The following is a 25,036-nucleotide window of genomic DNA, read 5'->3' on the forward strand; positions in this document are numbered from 1 at the left end:
TAGTGTTCTATATATATCTATGCGTCAGACAACTAAATGTTAACATTTTAATAAGATGGCGCTGGCGTCAGCCCGCTTTGAAAGTGGTATGCCCGATGTTAACCCTGGTGAGACAGTCAGATTATTATTATTATTTTCAATTTTTAGGTGGACCGGAAAGATCCAATAAAATGCTGCAAATAAAGGCTGCCAAACTTCAACATCTTCAACAACATTTTGAGAAAGGCTAGTATAGAATACTGTCAGAGAAGACTGTCAACAGTGGAAGTAACGAGCAGACCACATTACGTCAGTGCTGTCTGGCTGGCGCCACGCGCTGGTGGTTGAGAGGCGCGCAGGGCGCGAGCTATAAAGGGAAATTAAAAAAAAAAAACACTGTAAAGTGCTAGCGCTAAGGGGTCACGAACTATGACCTTTAGCAGCAGAAAACCAAAACAAACATTTAATAAAAATGGGAGAATTACTCATCAGCGAGCCTAGTGACTCACAGGTAAGCCGTCCAATCCTATTTAAATTGCCTTCGACCTGAGCTTTGAGTTACTGGACAATAAAATAACATAGCTAGGTGACTAGCTAGCTATATAGCTAGCTGTGCTCCTTGCTAGCCCCACTGGTGGACTTTTTTAGCAATATATGTGCAGATCCCAGCATTGCGTTCCCTATTTCCACCATTCCGTTTCATTCTTACAGGAACGAGCGAAATGCGTTCAGAGGATTTTATTTACATATTGACACCGAATGGAAGCCTTTTATCCTTCACTTCAGACTACATATTAGATCGATTCCCGTGTTGTGGAGACGGTCGGCGTGTGAAACAAACTCGCATCAGCCAGATTCATATGCACACACGTAATGTGTGTGCATATGAATTCGACCCTTTTACCCCTGCCGTCCCAGCAACAGGAGTGGTTAGATGGGACGTTGATGACACAAGGAAGAATGTCCCATGTGACAGTACATATGATCACATAACATGTATGGAGTCCTGGATTAGATGAATATGATCACATAGCATGTATGGACTTCTGGATCAAATTAATATGATCGCATATCATCTATTGGGTCCTAGTTTGAATTAATATCATCACATACTATATACGGAGTCCTGGATTAGATGAATATGACTATTTTTAGTTATACATTTATTTAAATTAATAACTTCTCGTTAGAGTTGAAAAATAAATTGCAGCTGATGTGTGTTTGGTATTTCTTCAAGCAGACCCCTTTACCTACGTCACCATGAAGCTGCATCCTCATCAGAAAATAGCACCTGAACCAGTGGCACAGGCAAGTGTATGCTTATTTTTTTTGTAAATACAGCCAAAATGTTACAGAAGAATCGTTTTATTGCTGAGTTATGTATCGTTTGTGTTTGCACATGTTTGATATACAAATATGGAGAATGTTTCCAAACATCTTTTAGATTAAATGATGAGTCTGTCTCGAAAGCACTTTCAGGTTTCCCCGAGGTACTCGGCGCAGTACAATACCTACTAATATACAGGAAGCTAATTGTGGCATATTCAAGATAACCACGTAGAGAACACAGGAAGACACAGGAAAACAACCACACATGTAACACCATCATTTAAAAGAGGTTGTGTTGGTGTTGCTGATATGGTAATTGATTTAATAAATGAAAGAAAGCAATTTTCCTCTCTGCTGTCAGATTGTAACGGACCAGCAGGCTGGTCAGAAGATCCAGATACTCACAGCCATGAACCCGTCCAGCGGCCCCAAGCAACAGTTCTTTCTGACCACAGCCGATGGCTCTGGGGCAGGCAAGGTCATCCTGGCCTCGCCAGACAGCAACCACAACAAGCAGCTCATCTTTACTGCCGCAGACAACTTGATGCCTGGCAGGATACAGGTGCACATTGTTCAATCCATCTAAGTGCATTTGTAGACTATTCTTATGTTGTCCTTGGACTGCTCTAAATGTGATATTATGCATTAATTTAATTTTAAAATTATTTTATCTTCAACACACTTTTATTTTATTATTTTGTCACGGCAATTTGTTTAAAATATGCAAACACAAATACCGTTGTATTCCATCATCAATTCACTGTTTTCCAAATGGCTCAATTGTTTGACCAGTAGCTACTTGAACAACACTAACCCAGTCAACTGGACATGGATGCTCTTCAGATTGTTACTGATGCCATGTCCATGGAGCGGTTGCTTGGGCAGGCAGGAGATCTCAGTCGGCCTCAGCCAGTGGAATACTGTGTGGTCTGCGGAGACAAGGCCTCAGGTACTTGACCTACAGCCTGGAGAGAGAGAGAGACACACACACACACACACACACACACACACACACACACACACAAGAAGACACAGCTCATCTACTGTTTGATTCCTTCTCAGGGCGTCACTATGGTGCCGTCAGTTGTGAGGGCTGTAAAGGATTCTTCAAGAGAAGCGTGAGAAAGAGCCTGGCCTACAGCTGCCGCAGCAAACAGGACTGCGTCATCAATAAGCATCACCGCAACCGCTGCCAGTTCTGTCGACTTCGAAAGTGCCTTGAGATGGGGATGAAGACAGAGTGTTAGTTGGCACTGTTGCACCATTACAAACAATCATCTCATTGTCATTTGTGAGCTGGAATTTTCTGGAACCAACAACCTACTCTTTAGTTGCTATGGCAGCAGTCCATACAGAAAAGTAGTGGGGAAGCCGGATTTGGAGTCATAATCATCTTACAGAGTTGTTAACATTAACCAAGTCTTTATGAAGTTATCTTACACAAGACAGGTTTATTAAATTCAAATGTCTGTGCCCTCAGCTGTGCAGAGTGAGCGCAGACCCATTGATCTGGTCCCTAGAGAGAAGCACTCCAACTGTGCGGCCTCCACTCAAAAAATCTATGTCCGCAAGAATCTCAACAGTCCACTCATTGCCACGCCAACCTTCATTTCCGACACAGAGACAGAAGGCTCCAGGTCAGTGGAGGTTCAGAGCAGAGCATTCTGGGGGATATAAGTAGAAGTTCACCTTTGTAGTACTCTGTAAGGGGAGTTCCCTTCTAAAGGAGCTTTGTATATTAACTATATTTAATTTTTGGTAGTCAGCTCTCGGTTCTGATCAAAGTTTTGTACTTTTTTCTTTAATTGACATGTAGATCTAGTCTTCTGGAGCAAGGAATGCTAGTGAACATCCAGCAGCCCTTCATCCAGACAGATGCGACATTGCTACTGTCCACTGACTCTAAGGTACACCCATTGACCAGGTACGGTCCCCAAGTATAACAAAGCATTCATTCAAATCCCTGCTCACATCGTCTCGTTACAATCCCAAGCTGGAGTCTAGTCACGGGGACTTGGGGACGCTGGCCAACGTGGTGTCTTCGCTAGCCAACCTGAGCGACTCGCTGAATGAGAACCTCAACGGGGGTGATGATGCCTCAGAGGGCTTCCAGCAGGAGCACTCCACCAGTGAGATAACACGGTCAGTACCTGAGGAACCTTAACATTATTCTTCAATCAAAACACCAATCTCCCATGAACCCGTTTGCATATAAGGCCACCACAGGTGGGGTCCTGATCCACATGTTAGGGATCTACATGATCATCAACACCGTATGTTTGGTTTCATTGGGTACAGTGCCTTTGACACCCTGGCCAAAGCCCTAAACCCACCAGATGCAGGGCAGGGCCAGAGCCAGGAAGGTCAGGTGCAGTGTGCTGCCGGAGCCACCATCCAGCTCATCGGTCGGGACCAGGAGACCCCTCTCATAGAGGTGGAGGGGCCACTGCTCACAGACACCCACGTTGGCTTTAAGGTATATAACTTGACAATATCAAGTTTCTGCTTCCAAGCTTCGCTCTCCTCTGTTGACATAATTTCCCTTCCTGACTCTGCCGACCTTCATCAAGCTCTCGATGCCGAGCCCGATGCCGGAATATCTTAATGTACACTACATCTGTGAGTCAGCATCCCGCCTGCTCTTCCTGTCCATGCATTGGGCGCGCTCCATCCCTGCTTTTTCAGCTCTGGGGTAAGAACTGATCGGGGCATAATGACAATTTGATAATGAGACTGGTTGGTTGTATCGCAAGCTCTGTGTTCATTTAACAGGACTTTAGTCTATTCTCATCTATCTTCAGACACACACCCACAATGCTCACTACTCCCCCTCTCCCTCTCTATCTTTTCCTCTCAGCCAGGATATGAACACAAGTTTGGTGCGAGCCTGCTGGAATGAGCTGTTCACCCTGGGTATGGCTCAGTGTGCCAATGTGATGAACCTGTCCACCATCCTAGCTGCTATCATCAACCACCTTCAGGGAAGCATTCAGGACGGTGAGGCCCTCTGACTACCACACTAGTGAGCAGCATGAGAAACGCGTATAAGCAGAAGGCAATTACATCTCTTTAGTACCTCTAAGCACACCAAGCAACATATACCAAGGAGATTGTTTTAAACATTGTTAAACAATAAACTGGGCCTTGCGTTCGTCTCAGACAAGGTGTCTGGGGAGAGAGTGAAGGAGGTGATGGAACACATCTGGAAGTTGCAGGAGTTCTGTCACAGCATGATAAAGGTGGAGACGGACGACTTTGAATACGCCTACCTGAAGGCCATAGTGTTATTCAGCCCAGGTGAGTGTAATAGACTACAACCGCAGCTTGGCCCACATCCTGTTTCTATGAAGGTGGCAGGTGAGATGGTTGCTTGAAGTGTTTGATGTTCCAGACCACCCAGGCCTGGAGTGCAGCATCCAGATCGAGAAGTTCCAGGAGAAGGCCTTAATGGAGCTTCAGGACTATGTGCAGAAGACCTATCCAGAGGACACGTACAGGTAGATGTATACACTAGATGTATATAAAATTTCCCCAAAATGACTTTAGAATATTCCTTCTAAAGCAGCTTCTAAAGCTGTCAGTGACTGTCAGGCTTTAAGGATTCGTTGTGGTTCCACGTTGACGCAACGCAATGACCAAGCAGTCGCTTCGCTTCGGTTCACGTTAGTGGCCCTTGCTTCTGCGTCGCCTCGATACAAGGTTACACTTTTTGGGAGGCGCTCGCAGGCCCTTGCTGTGGACGCAAGGAGGGTCCGCAAGGACGTAATGGGTCCGTAAACCCCCTTGCGTTGTGTCGACGTGGAACAATAACTAAGCCTTTAGGCCTTAAGAAATTATTTGCTCGAAAAACAAGAAGGTCTTTATGTGTTCTGCCCAGTGCCGATCTGTTTTCATGTACTATATTCCCTGAGGAGGAGCCAGGGATGGAAAGACATTAATTTGCCATCCACTAGTTCTGTCCCTCGTATCCGACATGCAGTGCAGTGGCCCAGGCTACATTTGAATGTCATTTTTATTTCACATTTCAAATTCATATTTTAGAATATTGGGGACAGCCCTAGTATATACCAGCCATGGATATATTTGTATCATGTAAAAACCTTTCTACTGAATGTTCAAGCAAAGATATATTAGGTTTTGGGGTGTTTGTTTACCTAACAATAATAAACATCCAAACCCATCAAGACAATTTAGGAATTGTGTATTTTTGTGTTCATTAAATAATACTTTTGCGATGAATATGCGGCCAACCTAACTATTGGTGGGGGGTGGGCTTCTAAGGTTGACCCGTATCCTGATGAGACTTCCAGCCCTACGCCTGATGAACTCCAACATCACAGAGGAGCTCTTCTTTACCGGACTCATAGGGAATGTCTCCATAGACAGCATCATTCCATACATCCTGAAGATGGAGACCACAGAGTACAACAGTCAGGACTCTGGCTCTTTGGAATGATAAGTATTCCTCCACCCAGCTGAGATAGGTCAACTGAACTTATGTACTACTCCTAAGGTGTCTATGGTCGACTGTCAACCTCAGTGTGCTATCCTGTTGCAGTTCCTCTGCCCTCAAAACCCTGGTACCACAGCATAAGCCACCGGGACCACTGGTAGGGGTCTTGGACGTTTCGGAGTTCAGTGAAACTCCAGACTTGATGAAAGAGACTGAAGTTTTTTCTGTACTTCAAACCGATTCCTGATGAACTTTAACTTTTGGCATAAGCCTTTACAGGTTGTTTTACTCTTATTCAAGCCATATTGTTCTCTAATGCTGGACATGATTATGGTTTTTAGGGTAGCTTCTGAATCTAACCTCTAAAATGTGTATTTACAAGTGCAATCGTTAATCATGGAGTCAAATGAATGGCATAAGAAAGTCAAAATGGTAAAAGACTATAAAAAAAAAACTTTCAAGCTGAGTTTAAGCTCATGTCGCATAGAAAACAAGTTTAGCCATGGGCAAAATCTTAAGTCCCAACCACAGACTTCTAGAGATCATAGCATCCAAGAATTGATCGGGTGTGAGAATGTATCAGCACTCTAGGTGAAGGTGAATTATGTAAATTATAATTGTGATTATAATTCATCACATGACAATGCAATCTATCTAGGTGCAGTGTGTAGAATCCAGTGGCATCTAGCAGAATGGAATTGGCAGAAGTGGATTATAATATTCATAAGTATGTTATAATTAGTGTATAATCCCATAATCCACGGAGACCGGCTTGTTGCACCGACATGATTCTACATTAGCCCAGAACAGACAAACGGCACTAGAGAGTACACTGTTTCAATTACCAATAGGAATCCCGGTCTTACTTGTAAGATAAGACCTATAGTTGTACAGACTAAATACTAACCTCATCACTTGACCACTGGATGCTGTACAGGTCAGAGTAGCTTTGATTATATAATAATAATGGATTGAATTTATATAGCGCTTTTCTAGACACTCAAAGACGCTTTACAGTGAAGGGGGGACCTCACTAACCTCCACCAGTGTGTAGCACCCACTTGGGTGATGCACGGCAGCCAATCTGCGCCAGAACGCTCACCACACACCAGCTTGAGGTGGAGAGTGAGGGAATTAATGAGTCAGCCAATTATACAGGAGGATGATGAGGGGGCCAGATTGAATGAGCCTGGTTGGGCCAGGACACCGGGGAAGCCCTACTCTTTGCGATAAGTGCCCTGGGATCTTTTATGACCTCAGTGAGTCAGGACCTAGGTTTTACGTCTCCTCCGAAAGACAGCGCCTTCCACAGCACAGTGTCCCCTTCACTGCACTGGGGCAACGGGACTGATGAGTGAAGGGACCAGAGGGAAGAGTGCCACCCATTGGCCACCATCCGACACCACTTACAGCACCTGGTATTCCCAGGCGGTCTCCCATCCAAGTACTAACCAGGCCCGACCATGCTTAGCTTCCGAGATCAGACGAGATCGGGCGTGTCCATGGTGGTAAGGCCGTTAATGGTTGAAAGGTGGGGGGAGGGGGCTGTAATTCAGCAATATGCCAGCTCACTACTAGATGCCACACCATCCTACACACACGCTGCACCTATCATGGCGTGGTATTTTAAATGTCATACAACAGTATACCTTGTTAGTTTACTTGTTTGTTCAAAAATGTTAGACATTTAAATTTGGACAACAGTAATATTGTAACATTCAATTTAAGTGTTTCACTCATTCACACTGAAATATTGTTTGCAAAGACCACTTCTAAATAAAGTTAAAAAATAAACGTATTTGAATGTAGTAATAATAAGCAGCCACTATCAAATTAAATAAATGTAATAAATCAACCTTACTTAATTAACCCGTAGAAATAGCAAAGATGAAGATGGTCCAAGTGATAATTCTATACAATTTTTATAGTTTGAAGTCAGAGAAAATAAATTCATTAATTAAGGGCCAAATGTGTTTTAGCATTCTGCGGCTATTGCTGCTTCCCGAGTGGAAAAGACAATTCAAGACTCCTTCTCGGCTGCTGTTGTCCTGGCTACGATTGGTGTATATGGTTTCGGACCGCAATCAAGTTGTGCCTTGATTGGAGCTGAAGACGTGTATTCACCTGGTGGGATGGTGGTTGTGTCAGCCACTCAGCTCTTTTGCATGCACCAATATATTAATCCTTGAAGGGTTGGACACAATTTTCTTTCATTCGTCGCCATTTTCTATCTGTCTTTAGTTTTTATGAATTGTGTTGCACACATTTTTTTTTTTTTAATCAAATTTGTTGTGACTTTTTATTCAAATTGTTACTAAGTTGCTCATACTAAGTGTACTTAAAGTACTTTATTGGAATGTCTCAGATTAGAAAAAATATTTTCTGGGGCTGAGCCCCAAATGTATCAGTGTGTTAAGCATATGTTGAATTATACTGTATGTAGTACAGCAACTAAAAAAATGGTTTGTTACTGCACTTATGTAAACTAATCTTTGTACATGTAGTTTCATTAAAATGAGTGCATGTTTTTTTTAAGTGAAGTTTTATATATCTTGTCACTGTATGGGCTAAAAGCAAAGACGTTTTCTGATATTGCAGTGCATGATGGTGCTTAAGCTTTTTTAAAGTTATGTATAAAAATGTAGATTTAAATGTTGTTGCATTATCATAATTCAAGATTATAAAATGGAAATAATTCATGTCTTATGTTTGTTTCTGTAAATGTATTTCCTCAAACTTGTGACTAACCAATCATTCAAACAATCATATCTACTTGTTTGCCATTTGCCCTTTTTTCTACCTCGTCAGAAATAAAACTGCAAAAAAATCTATTACAGTTGTATAAGTTTACAATCCGAGTCTGGTGTGATGGTTATTGTAGTTTTGACTGAAACAAACCACTGTTTCAAGTATGACATTGACTTTTGACACAGAGATGGCACTAGGCTATGTGACATTGACTACAGTTGGTATAGGTTTTTTCACTCATTATTCTCATTATTCATTATTCTCTGTGTGTTTCAACCAATAAGGGTAATTTTCAAAACAGTATCCCTCTCGTTTTTACTGAAAGTGATAATATTTTGAAGCTGTAGAGGCATGTAAGAGCCTTACTGTCACGTCCTTTATTTATTTTTAAACATTTATATAAGTGCTCGGAATATTCCATATTTCTTATAAGGGCTTACCAATAGTATTCTCACAATTTTATGTATACAGGTTCTTGACTGTCACATAAAATAACTACAAAAGAACTAAAAACTACAACTAGCCGACGTCATCCGTTGAATAACGTCATCAAAGCGGGACAGTTCGTGTACTGTGCTGCTTCTAGTGTGTATTAACCCAACTCCTTATATCTTAAAGATGCCTATGAAAGGAAGGTTTCCGATCAGAAGAACGCTAGAGTATCTCCAAAAAGGGGATTTGATCTTTAAGAACCGAGTAAAGATTATGACCGTTAATTATAATACATCTGGAGAGCTTAGCGAGGGAGCAAGGTCAGTAACGTTAGTTATAGCACAGGCTAACGTTAGCTCATGTGCAGCTCTGCTGGGGAATGTGTTATGGCTGTTTGACGTCTGTCACTTGTTATTATTATTAGAATAATAGAATTGCAGTACTCTTTCGGTCGCGACTATAAAATGTGTGTTTGCTTGCTAACAGCAGCATAGCCTCAAGTGAATGTGCAATCAGAACATCACATTTATATTTGGTTACAATCTATAATGACAAGTCATTAGGTCATTACATATGTATGTTAAAAAACAAAATTCTCATTGGTGAGGTTCTGTTTTCTACTTTTGTCTCATTGGTGTGGTTATGTTGCCTAACCTGTCTAAACCTCTTGTGGTTTCTAGAAAGTTTGTGTTCTTCAATATTCCTCAAATCCAGTATAAAAATCCATGGGTCCAAGTTGTGATGTTTAAGAACATGACGCCATCGTCTTTCCTGAAATTCTACTTGGGTGGGTTTTCTTTTATGATTTATCGGAATTATACAATAGAGCAGTTTAGGCCAGGCTAATCCTCTCCATTAATTCATGCAGATGATGGAGAGCAGGTTCTTGTTGATGTGGAAGGAAAGGACCATCAACTTATAACGCAACACGTGAAGAAAATTCTCTGCAAATCAGAGTAAGGAATATTAAATAATCAGTATATTATGCAATTTATTGAGTTGAAACAATGCATGATGCCTTCAACATGGTCGTGAAATAAAGGTAAAATAAACTAACTGAAGAGCTAAATGTGTAATTATTGGTGTTAGTTATTCATATTTCATAAGTTAACACTGTAATACAAGTTGTCTTTCTAATGAAGACACAAGATGGTGACTGTCGCAGCGTCAGAAAGTATTATGTTATATGTATGTTTTAATATGTATTCATCTTTTTTCTGTATATAGAGAGGTCTTGCACGTTGAAGCCCTTGCCAAAATGCAAGAGTCAAACCCTGCCAATTTTGGTCCAAAGAAGTATTGTCTGAAGGAGTGCATCTGTGAGGTTGAGGGTCAAGTACCTTGTCCTGGCACCACACCACTGCCCAAAGAGTTCACTGGAAAATACCGCACGCAGATGGCAGCTGCCCAGGAGTAACTGTCCAGAAGATCTGACATTGAAACATATTGATTTTCTTACCGTTATTTTGTGTTTGTTTCTCATGTTAAAATGCTTTTCTTTTTGTAAATAGTGAAGCTATATGTATAGCGTTGGTTGCTTAATGTATCTATTCAGACAGGTCTATAAATTGTAATAAATACTTCCTAATTAAAAAAATTCTAGAGGCCAGTTTCAAACTATTTGCAGTAGAAGTGCATATGTTACACAATCAAGCTGAGGTCCACAGGCCATCTGACTCATCAAATTTTATTTGTGCTGAGATGGAGCAGTCAAATGATGGCTGAAGGTTAGGTTCTTAAAAAATAAATGTCTTGAATGGCAAGATAACACACACAGGCACTAATCAAATACAACGAAGTTAGCAACGGACACAATCAAAGGGTAACCTTGGAAACATTCATAACAAACATTTATTGTCAATATGTTGCTGTAAATTTTACTAGGATTATTCACAACACAGTGGATTGAGCATAACGGCAAGCTCAGTCTGTAGTAAAACCTTTGGACAGTGTGGTCAATTTTATGTAGTAGAATAAGCAGCATTAGGATAATACTTACTGGCTTTGTCGAGTTGGGGTTACCATAAGGTAAATAATGAATTAGTTGGATTCAAAACAATTTTTCATGTTCCCACTGATAAGCCAATCCTCTAATGTAACTACAGAAGGAAAATGTAATTATTGGAAATTGAGAAGGGTGCCATGTTCCAATTTCGGCATACAATTCAGCAAACTGCATCGCATTGGACCTTTGAAGGTATTCTATACATTGTTAAAGTACCACAGAAGGTGTACATCATGAAACACACACCTCAGTATACCTTTGCAGAAATGATGCTGCACAATTTTGTGATCAATATCTACAAACAAATATCTGAGGCCTTGCAGAGATGCATATACCTCCAACAATCAACAAAACATGCATCAGATCTTCGAAAGAATGCGTGTTACATTAACAATGTTTACTATAACAAGTTAATATACAGAATTGATATTGATGCCGTTTCTTGCAGAAAAGCACATTGATTCTTTGTGCATTATGCCTTGTGCTTTAATTACACAAAATGAAATAACGTAACTAGATCATGTTAGTGTGTGCTAAAATACATTTTGCATGAAAAATGTTGTGTAGAATAGTCATCAAGTCTGGCACTACAGGCTAGCTCTAGGTTATCAATTTGAATTCTGACTCAGGCTTTTTAAATCATCTTATTAACTAAATACCTAAATTAATGATTTATTTACTATAATTCGGTTTGTTTTAAAATTACTTATATAAATAATGGATGTTAAGTTTTTTTTACAGAAAGGAGCAAAACATTTCTATATCTTTTTTTAATCCGGTATTTAATAACTATTATTTTAATGCACTTGTTTTTTTTAGTTGGCAATAACATACAATTGGGAACTTCACTAGCGTCATGGCCTCATATGAGCTCAGTCAACTGCATCCCTTTTCTTGATTCTTATTAGTGGATAGAACATACGGCTTTAGGTGAGGCAAGTGTTAACAGTCAACAAAACATCTATTCAGTCTTTTAGTGCTTGCAAAAGGATTCACTTGGTACAACAGAGACATAGTGCTTAGTTTTAGAGTTCAGCCGACTGAAGCAGCTCTCACCGGGGTTATAAGATGTTTATTACATTGATGGGCAATGGGCACCCTTATCTGAAGCTGATCACAGGATCTGATCGAACAGGGTCAGTGGGTTTTCTTCTGCTCCTGCAGGGTGTGCTGTAGTTCTCTCAGGTTGGCTGAGAGCAGTTCCACCTCGTCCAGACGGCCGTTTATCTTGGCGTCAAAGATGTAGGCCCTAATGTTGTCAATCTGCTGCAGAAGCAGTTCCTCCTCTATCATGTCAATGTCCGCCAGAGCTCCTGCGTCTTCGTCCCCCTCGAAGGGGTTGGTCGAAACCCCTGGGGAGTCCCCAGAGGCCTCCGTGAAAGGGTTGCTCGTCTCACTACTCTCCTCCTCGAAAGGGTTTCCAAGTGATGTTACAGCGGGTTCTTCTTGTCCACCGTTGTCTTCTTCGTCATCAAAGGGGTTGTATTCCTTCTTCCCGTTGCTCACCTCTTTGTGTTCCTCCTGTATGTCCTCGAAGAAAGGGTTGGACGGGTCCTCTTCGGTAGGCGTGGAGTCCTCCTCTTCGAAGGGGTTTAGAGAGGAGCTGTTTGGCCCTTCGCTGCTGGGAGGAGTGACGTGTCCTCCTAAGCTCCTCAATCTAGGAGGGGACTCTTCTTGGCCCGCGAGAGCAGGGAACGCTCTTAATGACAGAGGGCTCCTTTCAAATTTAGGGGTTACTTCTCCAGTCTTGTCCTCCTCCACATACCCAGCCACCGGCTCGCCGAGGTCCAAAGAGCATTCCCAGATGGAAGAGGGCTGCCGGGAGTCCGCCGCCGGAGCTCTTTGCTCCCACTCGCTCCTTTCCCGGGCCTCGAGCCTTTGAATCTCCCCCTGTTGCAGGTTCTCCTCCTGGGCCAGCTTCTGGGAGAGAGCGATGGCCAAGCTGGTCTGCTGCTGGTCGTATTCGTCCTGCAGCTGCCGCAGGTTCTCTTCCAGCATGGCCACCTCGTCCGTCCGCTGGGCCTCCCTCGCTTGCCGCAGGAACGACTGGATGTTGTCTATCTGCTGCAGCAGGGGGTCCTTGAGCTCACTGTGGGTTTTCTTGGAATCGGCCGAGGGCAGCCAACCTCCTGCCTTGGTCATGCGAGGAGGTTTGAGAGCCGGGGGGACTACTCCATTGGTGGTGGCGACGGAACGGTTCTTCTCAGACTCCTGCCTCTTCCTCATGGACTCCTGAGCAGCCTGGTGGGTGGGAGAGACCGTCAGATATAAACATGAGCTGGAAACTGTTTGAGGAGGAATGAAAGGAGCACCTCCTCACCAATCTCTCCTGCTGGAGTTTCTTCTCTTGTTCCTGCTTCCTCTTCTCCTTCAGCGCCTCATACTTGTCTTTGGTTGGAAGAGACATCAGACCCAACAGCTTCTCCTAGTGGAAGCACAATGGCCAGAAGGGTAAACATAAAAATGTGTTAGGTAGAATGTTAGAAGTATTGAATTCGCCCCAGAACCATATATCTCCTCTTTTAGGTGTTCTTACCTGGACGAAGAGCGTTGCGGTGTAACGGATCATTTTCTGCAGATGGAGGGACTTTGGCGTGGGGGCCGGATCATCTTTCATTCCCAGGGTTAAAATCCTCTTACTGATGAGAGGAGAGCGAGCAAGAAATCCAGTTTATCCCGTCATACATATTACACTTGATTTGACTAGACTAGTTTAATCTTCAAATTTTTTTTTTTTTTTGCAATGCACTGACCTCAATGCATCGATTAACTCGTAGTATTTCGTTACTTCCAGTCTCAGCCCACCAGCAGTGTCCAGGTTGTATGTGGTTTCCCCGGCACTATGAATAAATGAATGAATAGAGTCAAAAAGCATTGCTTTAGACATTTTTTGCTTTGAATCCAAACCAATGATTTCCCTCTAGGTTATTTACAGTGCAATTGGACTTACTTAAGAGATTCGGCCACTTTGATGTACTCTGGTGCCTTTTCATCAACCTTGTCCATACACATCCTTAGCCTCTGAAAGAATCAACACAAGATACAAGACATTGAATACCAGGATAAATACACAATGAAGGGCATGAATATGAAAAACGCAAAAATTAGTGCGTCCACACAACTAACACATCTGTGTACAAAAAGGTATTATCCGAGCAGTTCTACTGCACACAGTGCAGTAAAACTCGACATAATAATGTCTCTGCTAGCGAGAGCAACAATATGGCCTGTGAGATAAATCATTATTTGAGGGCACACATGAAGTGATGCAGAGCACGCATCAGACACCCCCGTCATCTTTTGGCACCAAGTGGGTGGACCAAGCCATGGGGATGGGCAGTGAACCATAGCCAGCCTTTAAGACTTACAGTGCTTGACGATAAAGAATATCAACAAACCAGGAGATATAAAAACGCTGATCAGAAAAGAATTGCTAAATTCGCTACGTTACACTCGCTGAAGCTAGTGTAAAGTAGTTACTTAAGTGTACAAGAAAGCAATCGTCTAATGAAGTCAGATATAAATCAGTGCTGTTAATGTATTTATTTATGATATATATATATATAAAAAGCCCTTGGCTCTTACAGGTTGGACCTTTAAGCGTCGTACCTCATATAGTTTGACTATGTCAGGCATGTGGTCCCTCTCCTCCAGCTTCAGCTGTCTCTTCAGCAACGTGTCCATGCAGTGGTGGCAGCAGCGGATCTTCTCGTCATCCTTCTCCTCCAGCATGGAGGTGACGCTGCTCAGGCTAGTCAGGCTGCCCCTTCTGGAGCCCATCCCACTGGCCCCGGCCCCTGAGGGTGGGGCCTGGGACTGGCCCGGGCTGCCAGGGATGCAAAGGGACTCCCGCGTGCCACTGGTCAACTTATCTGGCGAGTGGGAGGGAGGGCGAGAGAAAGAGAGAGAGAAAGAGGGGGAAGCCCTTACATAAGAGGTAAAAAAAAAAAGCTCTGTTGTTCGTAATGCACCAAAGTGTGGTCCATAATTATGTCAAGCAAATTGTATTTTTATTGCCCTTAATCACATTTGCAGTCTCAAAGGGCTTCACGGGCCACATTTCAGGGCAACTCTCCTGCCCTAGCACACCCAGGAGCAAGCTAAAACTCTATTCTCAAGGAAAAAACCATCCAAGGAAGAAACACAGAGTGAGTGGTGCCATACCGGACAGACATGATTGTGGCCTTCATAGTTATACTCACAGGCCAGGGGCAGAGGAACAAAGTCCATGCATTTCCTACACATGATGGAGCCACACAGACGGCAGTGGTGCCGCCGGTTCCTAATGTTGAACTTGTTCCCACAGTCGGGACAGAAGGGCACGTCCGAGTCGCTCACCCATGGCACCACTGACTTCTCTATGGCTGTGGAGGGGCGATAGCTTTAGAAATGTAAGATGAGATGGATCTCATATATTTAAATATGATGGAAGTGAACAAACCTCTTATTTTAGCTACATCTGAGTTGGTCCTATCGAAAGATGTCAGCTGAAACAATCGGGCCACAAGTAAGATGACATTATTGCATGGTTAGAATAATGGAAATTATAATTCAAATGAATAGTGGCTAGCGATTCGCAACCACACCTTTTCTAGTCTGATGAGGAGCTTGTTGACTTCGATCACATAGTGGTCTATCCTGGCTGCTCTGTGTTTTTTGAAATAGTCCTGATGATTTCTGGTTGCACCTGCAAGAAGAAGTTTAATTAATTATCCAGCAAGACCAGCAGTCTGATGTCAATCAATGCCTATATAATTCTGATATATTTGAATCCTTCATTTCCACTTTCTAAAATGCATGTTTAGTTTGCAATATATCTATTATGTAGTTCTGAGTCATTATTAGTTATGCAGTTATGTAGTATTGGATAATTGGTACATTAATATTTCAAAATGGATCAGAGATTCAAGCCTTAGGCTAGAAGAAAATAAGATTAAATCCTCTCTCTTAACCAGTGCATCTCTCCAGCCTTACCCAGCTCCTGGGGCTCCCACATGTACGGATCCACTCCGCCGTAGTAGAATGACTCATAGCTTCCAGTGTCGGCTCGGTCGTCTCCATCCCTCTTCAGCAGTTTGTCTTTGGCTTTCTTAGCCTTTTGAACCAAACCTGCACACACACGCAGATGGTGATGATGCTGCTTCAATCCTACTCCAACCCTAATGCATCCAATATCACTCAATGCACAAGTATTCAATCATGATTCTGTTACCCACACATTCAGCCAGTGCTGGAATTATCTGCTTTTCACTTATCTGATAAGCCTTAAAATACTTTCCGCTTCCCTGTTTCATCCAATTCAAATCTAGGCTACGTTCTACAGAAGTATTCTGAGGTGAGTTGACCATCTTACTAAATTCAGGATAAATTCACTCATTCAACATAGATTTGATTATCACAGATATTACAGGCAGTGCACTTACTCTTGAGTTGCCCCCTAACATGACGGTCGTCTCCAGAGTGCTCCTCCTCATAGTGGTCCTGGAGTTGGTAGAAGGACTGCAGATCCTTATGGCACAGTGGGCAAATGAATCCCTCCTTCACTTCCCCTGTGCCTTCAAAGGGGGGTGGATAACTAGATGCCATGGGAGGAATCGGCTGTGGATGAAGCCCTGATAGACGCGATGCACGTTGGGAAAGGCGTTTCCATTCATTCCACCCGCCACCGGGTGTTCACGCCAACACAGGACAGTTCCATTCCAGCCAGGGAAAGCCTTGGTTGTCAGGATGTGGGTGAAAGAAAAGTCCAAACCCAAATTATCAAAATAAATTGCACCCCCATTAAATATTCTTAAAACACATACGATACACATTGTTATGAATTTCACCCGTAACTGATGTCTGAAATCGTTTGCGTTTTTTAATCTCATAATTGTTTTATTTAATCTCTTACTAATTATCAGATGAGTGGAACCTCATTACCGTTGCCAGCGGTAGATGGTGGTCTCTTGTAATTGCACCCTAAATTGCCGAATATAGAATCAGCCGAACACGTAGTTTTACCTTTACACAATGTACGCAATGTTATTAGCAGGTGCATAAGGCTTTGGCTGAATGGATTATGAATACTTTATTGTTGTACCTAATATGCTTCATATTCTAACGTGTACACGGAATTGCTATTGCACATCGACCTATGGTAGGGTCCGCCCTCTGACTCAACACTAGTGAGTCATTAACATGTTTTCTGCCAACGCATTGCCTTATATTACGCTGAAATTGACAGAAACTTTTTCAAGAGCACATATCATGCAGTAAAATCGGTGCAATGCTAACGACGTTTTAAACTTTCAAAAAAAAAAAATGAATTTCGAAAGTCGGTGAATCAAATCACGATTATCGTAGTGACAAATTTACAAGAACATTAACCTCCCCCGTAGCTTTCTGATGATTTAAACTCATTTTTTCGTCTTGTTGCGTAGAGTTCAGTGATCTAAGGAGCACCGACCAGCCAACTAGCCATGCTAGGTACCGTACACTAGCTTGGGGCTAAACAATGGCACGTTTTGTCTCCTGACATCACAAGACACGCTCTCCCTTGTGTTGCTCAATGTTACACCTGAATATATAATCTTCAGTAAAACATTTGTACTCACACGTTTACAAAAGTAATTGTTTTGTTTTAAAAATGTGGCTATTGACAGCTCGCAGCTCCCAGCTGCAACCTATGGCTGCACCACAGCTGCCCAACCTAGTCATGTGACACTCCTCCGTATGGCAGCATGTAACGGACAAACAGAACAAAACGCAAAAAGTCATGGCTATGTTAAAACGTAGTTGGTTGTCTACACTGCCTACTCTAGTGTTCTCTTTCGCGTTCCTGTACTTTTATATGATAACAGCAACGTATACACGATAATTGTGGTTCAAACCAATCGGTTGATGGTTGTCATAACTGCCACTCTCCGCGCGCGTCAGATTTTGGATCCAGCGGTCCGAGCGCAGCCTTATGTTGTGTTAATTGCTTTATAAGTCAAGCCTGGAATTTAAAACGTTTTGATAGGGAGTAAAGAATAAAAATGATACGAGACATCCTTTCTATCATTGGCCGATACGTTCGTTATTTGATATACTGCACATGTCGATGCATTGGCCCTTCCAATGTCAGTGTAAATGTATTTAGTAGAATAAAAAGACCAGACCTACTTCATGCACCCGAAAGCTATTCCATGCCTGCAACTAAAAGGTCCACGCCAAAATGCTTTACTAATGCATTTTATTGTAACATCGACATAGTTGTGAAATGATTTAAGGCAGGAATTACATACAGGCTGCAGTTAAACATGAGTCCATGCAATAATATTTTAGTAAAAAATAACTTTTTGCAGCCTATTCAGTTAGCGTCTTTTCGACTTTTCTATTGGTTTTATCTGATAGGAGCCTATACTAAAACTTTGTAACCTCACAGAGGTAACAACACAAAGCAAAAATATAATATTAGGCTGAATAAAAACGTATTTAATAAGAGTTGCCTGTGTCACAAATCGATCAAAGTTGCCTTTTCATTAGACGTCAAATTAGGTTATAATTCAGTGAACAACATGTGCACACTTCCTCAAAGTTAAGCAAAAGCAAATATTTTAATCCAATGACATACACTTTGGGCGCAATCATCGATCACACACCCGAATGCAATCAATGTAGGCCTATTACTTCATGTTCCTAAATTGTTAAACACCTATGTGGCATTTTTTCGGGTAGGATAGAAAATTATGTAAATGAACAGGCTTCTACGCATCTGAAATTATTTGATTACGGTCAATTACTTTACACATTTATTTCTTCACTATACAGCACATTAGGCGCACAACAGCCTAAACTTTTGTTTTTTATTATGATCACTTTTCTACCAAATCCTCCTCTGGGGGGGCGAGTCTTTTACCCGGGTGTTGTCTCTTCTCCTCCACGCGACTCTTGGTCACGTTGTCTATGAGGTCGAGCAACAGGCTGGTCTGGCTGCAGCCAGAGGATGGGTCCAACACGTCACAGGGTCTTGTGGAGCCCGAATCCGGGCTCGAGTTTTCCCAAAAACGTTTCCCGGGATGCTGACGCTTGTCGAATTGCTGGAGGGCCGCGTTTTCGTCGTGCTCCACGTCAACGCCAGGGTCACGCTTACCTGGGTGCTGCCGTTTGCTGAAAAACGCGAGGAAGCGTTTTCCCGGGTGCTGTCTTTTAGAAAGTTCACTCAGGAGCACGGGGCTGTCCGAGATCTGTCCAAGTATCGCGCGTTTTCCCGGGTGCTGTCTTTTCTGGAACTCTATAAAGGAGTCTAGGTCGTCGTCGCGTTTTCCCGGGTGCTGTCTCTTCTGAACAGCCTCGTAGTCTGCCTCCCCGTCGTCGTCCTCCTCCTCCCTTCGCCCTGGATGCTGCCGTTTCTCCAGGTCCTCGTTCAGTCTCTTGCCAGGATGTTGCCGCTTTGTGACACAGTCTGACTGAGAGTAAAGCCCTTCTGGAAGAAGATTAGAAAAACATTACCGTTTACTTGCTCTGTTAGATACATCAAAGGAAGATGAACTTGCCATATTTAAATGACTCCTGCAAATTAAATATGTTTTCTGTATCCTGAGTAAATGAAGTGCATTCGATTACAGTCGAGGTTATCAAAGTCAAAAGTTAAAAGGTACTGGATACAAACGATAACCAAAGGATAATATCTTCAATTGTGTTGTTTTTTTTAGAATGTTAACAAATTGAAATAAAAAAGAAAACCAACTGTGTAACCCATATTGTAGTGGCATCAAGATACATGTTAATAAAACAATTTTTCACACAATAATTAACGCACAATTTGAATAGGCTATATGTCAAGTTATTCTCGGCGAGATGGAATTCAATTTGGAACAGCAATAACTGAGCGCAGTTTGAGGTGCGCTACATTTACCATTTGTTTCTCCTTCCTCTTGTATCTTTTCCAAAATGGAGCGCAACAAAATAGTCTCTGCTCTCTGTAGAATAATGTCGTCTATGGTCTTGTGGTCCACCGTCCCATCGTCTGGCATACCCTGCCCTCTGGTACCCGTTAAGTTACCCACCGTGAGAGAAGCCAAGATGAGAAGATACGTCGACTTCATGGCAAGTAGAGTTGTGCCTGGTAAGAAATTATATGAGATTATATTTGAAAAAAGGAAAGCTATAATGAGGATAAAAATGGAGAATATGATCAGATTTGCATTTCAACTAAGATAGAGGTTTGAAATGTGCATGGCAGATGAAGTAAAACGGTATTAAGAATGGAAATGAAAGACTTACTTGGTGTCTTTAGTTCTTCCTCTTGGTAGGCAAATTCAATGGTGATTATGTTAATTTTCTATAGACGTTACCGTTTTGTTCCCCTTCTCACAGCGGTTGGTGACCCGTAAAGGCCAACTTCAGAGGTATGAGCAGATACCGACCCATCGCTTTTTATACCCTCCGCTATCTGTCGTCACACCAACCACCGCGCTGGAAGTTCCTCTGGAGCGCGCGTCTCCATTGATGTCACCAAGTCGTGCGTAACGATGGATGGTGGACTTTAAACGAAGGACTGACTGATTCTTTTTTTAGATCCATAAATTACAACAAGTTGACTTGGAAAAAGTATATATTATTGTAATTCAGCAAAATTTAGAGTGTATTTAACGGCGTAATATACAATTGTAGGCCCAATGGTTGAGCTTTATATTGGCGCGTTTGCAATAATTTAACCGCACTTATCATGTTTGTAACTCTAACCAACATGGTTATTGTACCGAATGGTCTGAGGATCATCTTGCATATCTTGAAATTGTCAAAGGTTTATAAAAATAAGATAAAATAATAATATGTATACACAGAACCTCATTGAGCACAAAAAGGCTGTATGTTAAGGTTTGGTGTGAATTGACCCTTTCGTCATTTAGTTCAGAAGGTTGAAGGATCTACTGGGCAGCTTCGGTAGAGGTGAGGATAGCAGACTCCCCCAGCCCTTTCACACATCGCTGGCATCATTAGGATATTAAGAATAATTTGGAATCTCAGTACGACTCAGCATGTGAGTGCTTTCTCTCCCTGGATCAGGACAGGTGACGGCGCCCTTCCTCCATGTTTAGAATCCATGCAGGACTATGGTTATAATATCAATACCATTATTACACCCTCTATACCCTCTTAGTGTGAGTCTACAGATAATCTGCATGTCAATGATTAGCAAGATGTAGCATTTGCTCTGCAGTCTGTCCTCCTTCAGATGATAAAATACATTGTACATCTGGCTGTTGTTCTCTTCATAAAGGCAGCAGCTATTGACCCTCCACTCAAAATCCATTGCAGACGACCACAGAGGAACGGGTGTCTTGTTAAACCACTCCCAACATATCAGTACCAGCTTCTCTTTGAATCTCAGCCATGAGGTCAAATCCCAAAGGACCAGGTTCCTTGTCAGCAGGTCAATTACCCCTGGAAACACTGGAACAAATGGGAATCGGCATCAAAAATGTATCTGACATCTTCTGGGACCACACAACCGCTGGGTTCATCGGTTGGTATGTGGGTCTCTACGACAGAGATACAAAGTTGTATATTGTGTATGTGAATTTGACGTTGTAGACCCTGCGGCAGGTTTGAATACTCCCTTTCTGTCTTTGTTCCTATCCTTACAAGGATGTAATTAAATCCTGTATTCTTAGTTGGGGCCGTCAAAACTCAGACATGAAGTTAACACAAAGGTTTAACCACAGTTTGAGCTCCCAGAGAGGACAGGCTAAATATACGCTCTCGGCTGGGAGAGAATAATAAGATTCTTCAGCATCCCTCCTGTGTTTCTTCTCACTGAGGCTTGCTTTTTTTCATTTCATTAAGCCATGATGAACTTCCTTCAAGCACAAATGCAATTGGCAATGTTTGGAGACATGAAGTTAAACAGATTCTCTATTTTGTTGCATAGCTACAGAGAGTATTGCTGGACGAGTGCACAGGTTGATGAAGCGCAGAACTGAGCCAGTCAAGCTGCAATATGTGATTCGTATTCATGAGCAACACAACCTTTTGTTGTGGTTCAGCGAATGAGTCAACCGTACTGTCAGTGAAAACAGGGCAGAAAATGGGGTTTTGAAGGGTCTGGCTTCTTCAGCTTACACTCTCCCGACTAATGGCACATTCAGCTATGGGCTGCCAACACACTTAGATATGATTAAGTAATTGAGGCAAACAGACATGTGATTGAAACTTGCCAACCTATATTGAATTCTGTGATTGTTGAACATTTTGACAAAATACATGTGTAACATAAGTAGGGGGAAGAAGTGAATATGAACACATGCAAAACAACTTCAACAGAAGGCAAAGGAGACGCATAACAGTACTTCTAACAAAATGGCGAAAATAATCTGCAGATGAAATATTATCCCTCAAAAACAACAACACAAAACAGAAGAGAAAAAAACAACAACAGCACCACAAGAGCCGACCTCAGCACCTCTGCCCTGACCGGGGGCCCGGGGCCGCTGTGTGCCAGCTACAGGGAGAACGACAGAGGACCGGATAGAACAAGACATCAGCCAACCGGCCGACCCGGAGACACAGGGAAATAAATATATAAACCCTAATGGGTGAGAGGATGTGTGTGTGGATGGCATGACAGCTGCACGCCTTGGCACTGACACTGGCCTGACAGGGGTCAGGGTGGCGGGCAGCAGAGAGTGACGGCTTCCAGTGGTTGACTCTGGACTCACGACTTGGTGGGAGATGAGGTCACAGAGCTCTGACCATGAAACTGTTTTATTTGTGTGTGTTTGTTACTAAGGGCGGTCTTTTTTATATGGCTGGATTGTTTTATTTAAACTGTTTTTTTAGCACCTCTGAAGGAAACCAATTGGGCATGAACTAGTGTCTAATGTCATTTAAAAAGCCATTTCATAATTGAATTCCCTTTTCCGTTTTTTGTTGCGTAGATGTATTGCTTTATCTACGCGTGCTTTGAACCTGTTTTCCAGACACATACATTTGCAATTACAGATTTGTTTTGTATTGGTTTGATTGAGTTTCTACCATTCCTGTTTCCCAAGGTGAAATACCTTCCGTTGGTTGTTGTTGTTATTGTTGTTGGCCCAAGGGGGAGAGGATGGGTTTAGTGACCAACAGAAGCCTCTTTCCCGCTGGTCTCTCCCGGGCAATACTCGATGTGACGCCTGGATAATGGTTTAACCCCACAGGTTCCAGTGGGCATCCACACTCAGGGCATGAGGCAACCCCAAGTTCAGGGACAAGGCACCATATGACTCACTTGCAGTGTACTATGGTGAAGGTCAAAAAGCCCCCCAAAAGACCCCATACAGTGGAAGATTTTTAAACAGTTATCAGCCCCAAACCCTTTTTTACTTTTTCACCCTGAATCATGTTTCTTATCAGACCAGATGCTGAGATGACAGATTCATTTGTTTGCTATTTTGCTTGGGTTTTATTCCAGACAACTTAATGATCACTATTAATTCACTCAGATGATAATTTAACAGAAGGGCTGAGAAGTGCGTTCTGGTACAGGTAACATTAGATGAATGAATGCATTGTTGCTCGACTCCAGGAGCTCCGTCCTAGGCCTTCCCATGAACTCATAGAATCAACGTGTTCACATTTTATTATTCTTTGTTTTTGTGATTAATTATGTAAAATCTGATAATGGGGCTTTCATTTTCTTTAAAGTCATTTGTTTCAACAAATCATGTTGCTGGAGGCAGGGGTCTGTAAGCAGTTGGCGAATCAAAACTCGTCCAGTACTCAAATGCGAAAAAAGTGTAATGTTTCAAATCAACCGTGTAGCCTGGCCACTGCATAAAAATAGCTCCCAATTCAAAAGATATTCTTCGGTAGAATATCTCCTTATCGAAACAGGAAACAAAGTTTAACCCCGTCCCCTTTCAGTTTCTAGTTTCCGGCCCAGGCTACGTGCCGCCTCTCAGCTAGCATAGAGTGGCGAAGTCACGCCTCTTCCGGTAGTGTCCATGGAATTTATGAGATTATTTTCTGGTCCCAGTCTTTATATGCCTCAGAAAACTAAAAATAATAATAGGGCTCTACCGTAAGGGGCGTGACTTCGCCACTCTATAGAGCTCAAAAGTCTGCCCCTTCTGGTAGACCCTACGAGACTACACGTCTCGTATGTGACGTCACGCTCCCTGCGACTGGCGTGGTCAAGACCGACAATCTCCCCATCCATAACTGAAAATCTACACATGCCCCGACTTATAATGGTTTTCACCTCTTTCAATGCTGTTATCCTCCCCTTGGAAAAAAGCAGTGAAGTGGAGCAGAGAGATTGCCATGTCTGTACCAGAGTGGTGGTGACGTATATCATTCGCGTCGAGAGCAGCGAGGAGCTGTAGTTCACAAAACGGCCTCACACAAAACCTAACATTATCAAACTTCTTCGCGATTTTGTTTTGTTTTCTTTGCATGAAAAATTATAATTTAGATCCACGAACAACATATGTGTAATCCAGGGCATATAAAGTCTGGGACCAGAAAATCATTACTTTCTCTCTTGAAACCCATTCACATTTTACGATCTCAGAGGTCCCATGGGGGTCTACCGGAAGGGGCGGACTTACGAGTTCTACATAGAGTGGCGAAGTCACGCCCTTTCCGGTAGAGCCCATGGGACCTATGAGATCGAGAAATATGTATGGGTTTCAATGGAGAGAAAGTAATTATTTTCTGGTCCCAGTCTTTATATGCCTCGGATTACACATGGGTTGTTTGTGGATATAAATGATCGTTTTTCATGTCAAGAGTTTGACCGTTTATTGTGCAATTGTTCAGTTAAAGGCTGTAGAGAAAACACAATGAGAAAGACTACATGTCTCGTATGTGCCGTCACGTTCCCTGCGACTGACAATCTCCCCATCGGCATAACTGAAATTCTCCACATGCCCCAATTTATAATGGTTTTCACCTCTTTCGATGCTTTTATCCTCCCCTTGGAAAAAACCTAACATTATCAAACTTCTTCACGAAAATGTTTAGTTTTCTTTGCATGAAAAAATATAATTTAAATCCACAAACCACATATGTGATATCCGGGGCATATAAAGACTGGGACCAGAAAATAATTACTTTCTCTCATTGAAACCCATTCATAT

At 42.4% G+C, this 25,036-nt stretch overlaps 4 protein-coding genes across 11 annotated transcripts; 2 read left to right on the forward strand and 2 right to left on the reverse strand.

Annotated features, from left to right (window-relative positions):
- The first annotated feature begins 354 nt into the window (after window positions 1-354).
- On the forward strand, window positions 355-8,575 carry nr2c2 (nuclear receptor subfamily 2, group C, member 2). Of its 7 annotated transcripts, none has more exons than XM_079740682.1 (14): window positions 355-490; window positions 1,220-1,293; window positions 1,670-1,870; window positions 2,152-2,257; window positions 2,371-2,550; window positions 2,789-2,945; window positions 3,125-3,215; window positions 3,302-3,450; window positions 3,607-3,784; window positions 3,879-4,000; window positions 4,166-4,305; window positions 4,468-4,605; window positions 4,685-4,805; window positions 5,590-8,575. In XM_079740682.1, exons 2-14 carry the CDS (start codon window positions 1,240-1,242, stop codon window positions 5,762-5,764), a joined length of 1,812 nt encoding a protein of 603 aa, XP_079596808.1. In that variant the 5' UTR covers window positions 355-490; window positions 1,220-1,239; the 3' UTR covers window positions 5,765-8,575. The 7 variants fall into 7 exon arrangements, with proteins under 7 accessions (XP_079596808.1, XP_079596810.1, XP_079596809.1 ...); XM_079740684.1 differs by having other exon boundaries at window positions 4,700-4,805; XM_079740683.1 differs by having other exon boundaries at window positions 1,220-1,287.
- A 504-nt stretch (window positions 8,576-9,079) lies between these two features.
- mrps25 (mitochondrial ribosomal protein S25) lies at window positions 9,080-10,514 on the forward strand. The gene is made up of 4 exons (XM_079742526.1): window positions 9,080-9,261; window positions 9,622-9,728; window positions 9,810-9,897; window positions 10,169-10,514. Exons 1-4 carry the CDS (start codon window positions 9,128-9,130, stop codon window positions 10,356-10,358), a joined length of 519 nt encoding a protein of 172 aa, XP_079598652.1. The 5' UTR covers window positions 9,080-9,127; the 3' UTR covers window positions 10,359-10,514.
- Window positions 10,515-10,643: 129 nt separating this feature from the next.
- On the reverse strand, window positions 10,644-17,643 carry rbsn (rabenosyn, RAB effector). Of its 2 annotated transcripts, XM_079742406.1 has the most exons (12): window positions 17,543-17,643; window positions 16,370-16,660; window positions 15,921-16,055; window positions 15,533-15,633; window positions 15,388-15,433; window positions 15,149-15,310; window positions 14,556-14,818; window positions 13,897-13,967; window positions 13,700-13,786; window positions 13,483-13,585; window positions 13,267-13,371; window positions 10,644-13,187 (listed from the first exon to the last, which is right to left on the reverse strand). In XM_079742406.1, exons 2-12 carry the CDS (start codon window positions 16,530-16,532, stop codon window positions 12,084-12,086), a joined length of 2,340 nt encoding a protein of 779 aa, XP_079598532.1. In that variant the 5' UTR covers window positions 16,533-16,660; window positions 17,543-17,643; the 3' UTR covers window positions 10,644-12,083. The 2 variants fall into 2 exon arrangements, with proteins under 2 accessions (XP_079598532.1, XP_079598533.1); XM_079742407.1 differs by lacking the exon at window positions 17,543-17,643 and having other exon boundaries at window positions 16,370-17,536.
- Window positions 17,644-18,656: 1,013 nt separating this feature from the next.
- Window positions 18,657-20,302, reverse strand: trh (thyrotropin-releasing hormone). Its single transcript, XM_079741002.1, has 3 exons — window positions 20,196-20,302; window positions 19,828-20,034; window positions 18,657-19,395 (listed from the first exon to the last, which is right to left on the reverse strand). Exons 2-3 carry the CDS (start codon window positions 20,015-20,017, stop codon window positions 18,785-18,787), a joined length of 801 nt encoding a protein of 266 aa, XP_079597128.1. The 5' UTR covers window positions 20,018-20,034; window positions 20,196-20,302; the 3' UTR covers window positions 18,657-18,784.
- Between the last annotated feature and the right edge of the window lie 4,734 nt (window positions 20,303-25,036).

The sequence above is a fragment of the Pollachius pollachius genome (genome assembly GCF_949987615.1).
Source record: "Pollachius pollachius genome assembly, chromosome: 8".
Lineage (NCBI taxonomy): Eukaryota > Metazoa > Chordata > Actinopteri > Gadiformes > Gadidae > Pollachius > Pollachius pollachius.

What these genes read in the sequence shown, in the direction of transcription:
- mrps25 (XM_079742526.1), top strand. Translation starts at nt 9,128, where the DNA reads ATGCCTATGAAAGGAAGGTTTCCGATCAGAAGAACGCTAGAGTATCTC. An exon ending in GAGCTTAGCGAGGGAGCAAG is followed by an intron (nt 9,262 to 9,621) that starts GTCAGTAACGTT and finishes TGTGGTTTCTAG; the next exon opens with AAAGTTTGTGTTCTTCAATA. An exon ending in TTTCCTGAAATTCTACTTGG is followed by an intron (nt 9,729 to 9,809) that starts GTGGGTTTTCTT and finishes TAATTCATGCAG; the next exon opens with ATGATGGAGAGCAGGTTCTT.
- trh (XM_079741002.1), bottom strand. Translation starts at nt 20,017, where the DNA reads ATGAAGTCGACGTATCTTCTCATCTTGGCTTCTCTCACGGTGGGTAAC. An exon ending in AGAGGAAGGAGAAACAAATG is followed by an intron (nt 19,396 to 19,827) that starts GTAAATGTAGCG and finishes ATCTTCTTCCAG; the next exon opens with AAGGGCTTTACTCTCAGTCA.
- nr2c2 (XM_079740682.1), top strand. Translation starts at nt 1,240, where the DNA reads ATGAAGCTGCATCCTCATCAGAAAATAGCACCTGAACCAGTGGCACAG. An exon ending in TGATGCCTGGCAGGATACAG is followed by an intron (nt 1,871 to 2,151) that starts GTGCACATTGTT and finishes GATGCTCTTCAG; the next exon opens with ATTGTTACTGATGCCATGTC. An exon ending in ACACCCACGTTGGCTTTAAG is followed by an intron (nt 3,785 to 3,878) that starts GTATATAACTTG and finishes ACCTTCATCAAG; the next exon opens with CTCTCGATGCCGAGCCCGAT.
- rbsn (XM_079742406.1), bottom strand. Translation starts at nt 16,532, where the DNA reads ATGGCATCTAGTTATCCACCCCCCTTTGAAGGCACAGGGGAAGTGAAG. An exon ending in TGTTCCTCTGCCCCTGGCCT is followed by an intron (nt 14,819 to 15,148) that starts GTGAGTATAACT and finishes CCCACTCGCCAG; the next exon opens with ATAAGTTGACCAGTGGCACG. An exon ending in ACATAGTCAAACTATATGAG is followed by an intron (nt 13,968 to 14,555) that starts GTACGACGCTTA and finishes TGATTCTTTCAG; the next exon opens with AGGCTAAGGATGTGTATGGA.